The sequence below is a fragment of the Rhineura floridana genome, chromosome 2, assembly GCF_030035675.1.
Source record: "Rhineura floridana isolate rRhiFlo1 chromosome 2, rRhiFlo1.hap2, whole genome shotgun sequence".
Classification (NCBI taxonomy): Eukaryota; Metazoa; Chordata; class Lepidosauria; order Squamata; family Rhineuridae; genus Rhineura; species Rhineura floridana.
Genome location: NC_084481.1, coordinates 131,823,179 through 131,831,006, shown reverse-complemented (window position 1 = coordinate 131,831,006; position 7,828 = coordinate 131,823,179). Strand labels below are relative to the sequence as shown.

Sequence of the window (7,828 nt, the reverse complement as noted above, 5' to 3'; positions counted from 1 at the left end):
TTCTATTACTCATAAGACTCTGATTGTTATATTACATAGTAAAAAGTACAACACATTATAACCTCATTTACCTGACCCTATATTTTCTGCGCTGGATATGTTTATCTATGGCTAATGCTATATTTGATTCCCATCCCCTGCTTCTCCAGCCCAAACATATGTCTAGGCACGCACACACACACACACACACTATTCAGAATACATTTGCTATCCCTTAAACAAACTAGATGAGCTTGTATATCATTATTATTTGGTATGATGGTTTGAAAAAGATTGATTTAGGGGAGAAATGATTATAAAATTTTACTTCACAATGCTTTTTTCCAGATAACAGATATTCATAATTAAAAGACTGTGGAATTCATGTAAAGTTAGCTGCTTAGCCAATCAGCATCACGCAAAGAATAATACAAGAAAATAAAGATGCAGGATTCACCCTTCCAATGATTGTCATTGAACATTAGTAAACATTCACAGTATGAAGTCTCTGTCAGAATATCTCCAGCATATAAAGTAGTGCAAAAAAAGCAATCCTGTCACTTTTTCACTGCATCCAGACCATGTTAAATAATTTTCTTACTTCAATTCTTCCACGTATTACTCAACAAATGCCACAAGTCTCCAAAAAAGTGTTATAAAAATAAACCTTTTCTGGGGGTTTGGTAGTATCTTCAACAATTAGGTATCCAGTTTTTTTAAAAAAAATATCAATCAATCTTTAAACATTTTAAGGTCAAATTTGAACTTTCCATATAATAAATTTCCCCACAACAATCTTTAGCATTTTAAAATCAAAGACTATGGAACCCACTGAATTATGGTAGCTGTTCTTAAAGCGTTAACAAATGAATACATGGCTACTGAACTTCATTGTTTCTTACATAGTAAATACCTTGAAATGCTAACTTTTACCACTGGGCAGTGAGTGAGGTGGATAGTTAAACACATCCTCCTAAAAAGTAAAATTGTCTCCCTCATGTGCAAAACACCTGCATTCTAGTAAAAATATAAACTTTGAACTACTTCAGGTAAACCCCCTCCATAAGGTATATCATTTACTTGATCTGCAATACAAGTTTACTAATGCTTTGTAATTCCTATTTAACCAGTAAAGGGCATATTTCTATATGCTTGTTTAAACTCCTGTTTGCATATTTCATTTTTTTAAACCAATGCATACTTTAATGCATAAATAAGTTTGGAAACAGTCAAAGTTAAACATCTGTTTCCACAGATTTTGCATTTACACAGTTCTGTTTTGCTGTCTCATTCCCATTCCCTGTGACCTGACACTTTTTCTCCTTTACACAAAGAGACTCTTTAACCCCTTCCTCCATCTCCAAATACTCTGATTTGTCCTCTGTGGATGAAGATGATGAACTTTTGAATTTCTTGAGTATTGTCGGAAGGTACGGACAACTGACTGCATTTTGTGTCAGCTGGGTCTGTTCGTCATTTTCAGTCTCTCTGTGATAAAAATAGTTGAAGTTGGAGACAATCACTGGCACTGGTAAAGCAATGGTTAACACACCTGCAATGGCACAGAGGGACCCAACAATTTTCCCACCAACAGTTATGGGTTTCATGTCCCCATAACCAACAGTAGTCATGGTCACAACAGCCCACCAAAAGGCATCAGGGATGCTTTGAAAATTGGTATGAGTTTCATCAGCTTCTGCAAAATAAACAGCACTAGAAAACAAAATGACTCCAATAAAAAGGAAGAAGATCAGGAGCCCCAGTTCCCTCATGCTGGCCCTGAGAGTGTGACCCAGGATCTGCAAACCCTTAGAATGTCTGGAGAGCTTGAAGATGCGAAACACCCTGACGAGACGGATGATCCTCAGGATGGCAAAAGACATAGCCTGTTGACCATTACTGCCCTGCTGCTGGGCCATGTCTGTACCCAAGGTAATGAAATAAGGCATAATGGAAACAATGTCTATGATGTTCATGATGTTCTTGAAGAAGGCTGCTTTACTGGGGCAAGCAAAGAAGCGCACTGTAAACTCAAAGGAGAACCAAATAATGCAGACGGTCTCAACAATGAAAAAGGGATCATTAAAGATTGTGTGCCCCCCACTCTGCAACTGCAGTGTCTCATTTACATTCTCCAAGTTATAGGTCAAAAAAAGTTCCTTTTCATCTCTGAACTCTGGCAGTGTTTCCAGGCAGAAAATGACAATGGAGATCAAAATGACCAAAACAGAGACTATGGCAATGATTCTGGCGGGGCTGGAACTCTCAGGGTACTCAAAGAGCAGCCACACCTGTTTCTTGAATTCATTTTCAGGCAACACTTTATCATCTTCTTCCTTGACAAACCCTTCGTCCTCTCTGAACTTCAGGATGGCCTCTTCCCCAAGTTCATAGAATTTCACCTCCTCGCTGAAAATATCAAAGGGCACGTTGACTGGCCTTTTCAGACGCCCACCGGACTGATAGTAGTATAAAATCGCATCAAAGCTGGGACGATTCCTGTCAAAGAAATACTCATTCCGGAGTGGGTCAAAGTACCTGCCCCGCTTTGCCGGATCGCCCAGCAGCGTCTCAGGGAACTGAGCCAAGGTCTTCAGCTGAGTTTCAAACCGCAGGCCAGACACGTTGATTACAACCCGTTCACAGCACTCGTACTCACTGTAGCGGACTGAGGTGTAGCCCCCAGGCCCAACGCCATCCTCAGGAGGCTGATCGGAAAATGAATACTCATCTTCGCCATCTTCATCACTGCAGTAGAACCTCCTTTCCTCATCTTCTTCATCCTCCCCATCCTCTTCCTCTACTTCTTCCTCCTCCTCCTCCTCCTCCTCCTCACTCAAGTCCTTCAGAATCTTCTCCTCTGAGCCACTCAGAGGCAGCAACTCAGAGCAAGGGAAAGAGGCGCCAAACTCCCTGCTGCTGAGACAGTGAGGATTTTTCCTCATCTGCTTTCTTCTGCTGCTACTCTGATGATACCCGCCGCGTGATGTGTTCCCACAGCAGGAGGAAGAGGAAGCCCCACGATTCTGTTCCTGGTGATAGTGATGATGAGGTCCTCCTCCTCCAGAAACCCCTGTTTCTACAGCTGCTGTTGCAGCTGCCACAGCTGCCGCTGCCGCTGCCCTGGACTGTGCTAGTCGCTCCCTTTCTCTGGCTCTTGCTTGGGCTGCGTATCCATAGGGCATGTGGCTGTTGCACCCAGAGCTTTCTGCACTTACCATGGCAACCTCCATGTTGAATGTCTTTGTTTAGAAGACTCAAGAAGGAAAATAAATGTCTGGGTTCTCAACAGTCATTACTGGGTGTTTTGCGCGGGAACAGCAAGACCACTGAGGTTTGGAAAACAGTATCTTGGAAACATCGTTCCATCGTGTTAGCATAACCTGGTTTTTCACTCTGCATATTTCTCAAAGAGGAGAGTTCCATATCTTGCTGCCCAAAAGGTTTGACACAAATTAAGGGGGCGTGTTTGTACAAGTTCTTTGATGTGATCAAGAGATATTCCTGGACCATCTCCTTTTACACTTGAGATCTCATTGCTTAAGGTATTCTTCAGTGGTTCATACAAAATCCACAGATCTGAGTTCATGATTTTCGGTGGAGACTTTGAATCGAACCAGGAGTGCACCTAAGCAAAGTAAAAACAACAACTCTTCAAAAATAAATAAATAAATGCGTTCTTCGGAATAATCAAGTACAAAATAGCCAGTATTCCCAGAATTGCCTCCACATGGTGCTTTGGCCTAGCAATGGGAGATTGCTGATGAATATGGTTATTTAGAAAGTTGAAGGAACTTCCAGTCTTCACTTTGTTTACACAGTGCAGAGGTCTTAGCACACCCACTTTTACCAGTCTGTCAACAATGTCTTAAACTTGGGAAAACATCACCCAATGCAGCAACAGCGACTGTGGCAAGAGAAGGATGACAACAAGAAGGCTGAAAAGCTGGCTCTGTGTCCCCCATTGGAAAGGAGGGAGTGGATCACCCTTTGGTTACTCTCATGCAGCAGAAGCACTTCACCTGAAGCACATGCATGCACACAGACAAAAATAGGGGGAGGGGGACAAAAGAAAAGGATGGGTCATATGCCATAGATGCAAACAACGGTGTTTCAAATCAAAGGGTTCTGGTTTGCCTACTTGCACTACACATCATTCTCTATCATTGTACACCCACCCACAGTGCACACAAATCTTTTTTCTGTGTCTATGTTCATCTGTCTATATATAGATATGGTTGAGGAACATGAAGGCATACACACACCCACATCTCACACAGAGTTCTTTTATCTCCAGGGAGAGGTTTGTGAATGTAAATTTCTATTGCAATATGCACATAGCTCTGTATTACACATGTATATGGAAATATACGTATGCATATCATTATGTAGGTATGAATGCAGAATATACACAACACAGCACAATGCATAGCTCTGTATGATTTGTGTGTCTATACTATTTCACACAGAGAGCTTTTATCATTGTGGAGAGAATTTGACTGTAAATCTATACTGCAATGTACAGTTAGATTGACATATATCTCGGAATAGTAGAAGTACATATTCTCTCACACATACACACACATGTCTGTATTGTATATGTAATAGATCAATCATGGATTGCATATATCTAGGTAAGAAACATTTGCAGGTATTTACCATGGTCACAAATGAATGGATATATGAATATAATGAAAAACTGGATAATGAGAATAACACATATAGATTCTACCCAACCTCCACAACAATACATTGCATTCAAATATATAGTAAATACATAATTCAACTACTAGTTTGCAAGCTACATCTTTAGAACTCACTAGGTAAAGGAATACTCCAGCTCCTGCTAAAATCAAATTATGTATTTGAAAATTAATGATGGATTCTTTTTTTTCTAAAAAGGCAGATATATGGAAATATTAAAAAGAGGAGAGGACGGTTGTGTTGAGTGAGGAATAATCGGACAGCAGGGGCCATGAAGCGCTAACCTGCGTACGCACACACGCTTAGCATTTAAAAACATGCTTCAGAGACAATCTTAAGAGAGCGATAGAGCACATCTAAATGTGCGCTAAGCATCATGCAGAGGGATAAAATATTCCCGGCTACTTACCGCGGTAGGCTGAGAAAAGGCAGCGCTGAGGATCTGCAAAACGACAGAGAGAGAGAGAGAGAGAGAGAGAGATTTGGGGTTGGGGTGGGGGTGGGGGTTGACGAGCAACCTGTTTTCACAGGTGTAACGCGCAGCAGAAGAAAGGTGTGCGGAGCGACGGGTGAGAGAGAGGCATAAGGCAGAGAGCGATGGATTTTCTTCGCCTTTTTTCGGCGCGAGGCGAGAAAAGCTCCTTTAGGCTTTGGCGAAAGAATTCAGGTCACAAAGCCCGACTATCATTTCTTTCAGCTTTGATCTTGACAAAATGCAGCCATTAACGAAGAAGAAAATCCAGAAGTAAAAAAAGAGGGGGGGCTTTGAGGGGGGGCTAAACTGTGGTGCTTGTCTCCAGTGGTATGGGATCAGATTATGGACGTTGCGTGTGCAGCTCGCTGTTCTTTTCCAAGCCCAGCCTTCCCCCTCCCCCCCCCGCTGAGCAATTGTTGTAAATCACCCGTTCAAAATAATCCCTCGCACCAAGACAGACTGTTGCTCTCGCTATCAACAACGAAGATGCGCCGCGCTGCTGCTTTGGGGCGCTTCCTGTCCCTCCCCGGGCTCGCGCGTGCTGGAAGATGCAGTCCCCTCGCCTTTTTCTTTCACTGGTTTCTCTCCCCAATTTCGGTGTCCAAAGTCAGTCGCTGGGCTGCCGGGGTCCACTTGTTGTTGCTCTTCCTTTGGACATCCCCCCGCCCCGCTGTCCCTAGACCCGGGACGTGGGAAGAAAAGATCTATAACGATTTTTGTTTGGGTTTCCCCTCCCAGAATTCTCCCTCCAAGCACCCAGTGCGCCTCAATTAGTTCAACATTCTTATGGGAAGGACTGTTGCTCGCGCTCTCGCGCTGGCTCTTTCGCGCTCCCCCGTTGCAGAAGTCTCCTACCCAGTTCTCATTTGTGTTTACGGATCCACTGAAGGACAAACGGCGGGGCTAGGTCTGATTTATTCGCCCGCTTTTCCAGCTCTCTATCGGCCCCTAGTGTCCGGTACTCTCATTAACACCTTTTTTGTTGTTTCCTTCTCCACCCCCCCCCTTTGCATTTACTTTCGGTATCCGCGCCTCTCTGAATTTGCAATGCCAAGTAACGTGTGCAAAGATATATGCAAAAAATGCATTTACTTGGGGAAAGTATGCGCATATTAGGGAAAATAGCATACCAAAATGCATGATATTACGGGGAAATGGTTTTGCAAAAATGTGTACATTGCAGAAAAATGCACACAAAAGCGTGTATATGAGGAGAGATTCGCACTAAAATGCTGGTGAATGTTCATGAGGCTTTTACTGATGTGGAAATGTGGAGAACTGAATTTAGGGCTGAAAAAATGAGAAACGGAATCCCAAATGGAGAGATCTGCATATCCCTACTGCTGGATACCTCTGTACCAACTGTAGTGTAGTGGCAAATTAAGAAGTGCAGGGTCTCTTCATAATAGTCACAGCTATGCCTCCTCACAGCCATACCCTCTTCTAAGGTTATACAGCTTTTTAAGATTACAGAATAATCTGGCCAGGCTTGAATACTGCTTTCTGCTTCTCTATCACTGTCGCCATTTGACAGTCCTTTTTCACTGTCAGAGATATTGCTTGAATTATTGAATTCACTGTCTACATATTTATCTCCTGCTGCTTGTTGATGTAGATGGGATGCCATCATCAGGTTTCACTGTCTCTTCTACTACAATTACAGAAACCTCACTTTCCACAACATAGTTTTGTGAAGTGGGAACTAATAGGAACTCCTTTCACTCTGATTGGCTTTAATCAGCAGGGAAGCAAGTTAGAAGACTCTTCTCAGTGGTTAACACACTCCCCTTTCATGCTGATTGGCTCATAGGATGCTGGAAACATAGGGACCCTGCTGGGACCTAGCTCCCAAAAACATAAGGGGTCTAAGACAGCCCCCAAGTCCCTGGACAACTACACCCCTGTCACACACACACGGCAGGACTTTGGGGAGGAAGTCCAGGGCCCCACTCAGCAGAATGAGCAGGAGGGGCCCCACATGCATCAATGGTAGGTTGCTACCATGTATAGATTACATCATCTAGTATGACTATTACGTCCAAAATGTGCTCTGCTGCATCTCCTGCCCAGTACTTTGAGGATCATTGGCACGTGGCTGTGAAGCTAGATTGTTGAAAAAATGCACCACACTTTGGACCCTTGGGAAATGTGCAATATGAATTAATATTCCTTCCTGCTGGGAGGAAGGGGGGATGTAAATCAAATAATAAATAAATAATAAAAATACTATTTATTTATTTGGAGCATTTATTATTGAAAATACCTGAATGTACAAGAACTGAACAGGGTGGTTCATGACAGATGCTATTGGAGGTCGCTGATTCATAGGGTTGCCATAACTCGTAATCGACTTGAAGACACATAACAACAATATATAAAAATGAAAATGGACGGCCTTCAAATCGATCCTGACTTATGGCGACCCTATGAATAGGGTTTTCATGGTAAGCGGTACTCAGAGAGGGTTTACCATTGCCTTCCTCTGAGGCTGAGAGGCAGTGACTGGCCCAAGGTCACCCAGTGAGCTTCATGGCTGTGTGGGGATTCGAACCCTGGTCCCCAGGTTGTAGTCCAACACTCTAACCACCTCCCCACACTGCCTCTCATATATATGTATATGTAAAATCTCCCAGTTGCAGCAGACAATGAAATTAAAAAAAAATTCACATC

At 42.9% G+C, this 7,828-nt stretch overlaps 1 protein-coding gene across 1 annotated transcript; it reads right to left on the bottom strand.

Moving 5' to 3' along the window:
- Nucleotides 1-769: 769 nt before the first annotated feature.
- Nucleotides 770-6,004, bottom strand: KCNA4 (potassium voltage-gated channel subfamily A member 4). The gene is made up of 2 exons (XM_061613135.1): nucleotides 5,609-6,004; nucleotides 770-3,607 (listed from the first exon to the last, which is right to left on the bottom strand). The coding sequence occupies exon 2, from the start codon at nucleotides 3,210-3,212 to the stop codon at nucleotides 1,215-1,217; it is 1,998 nt and encodes a 665-aa protein (XP_061469119.1). The 5' UTR covers nucleotides 3,213-3,607; nucleotides 5,609-6,004; the 3' UTR covers nucleotides 770-1,214.
- Nucleotides 6,005-7,828: the final 1,824 nt, after the last annotated feature.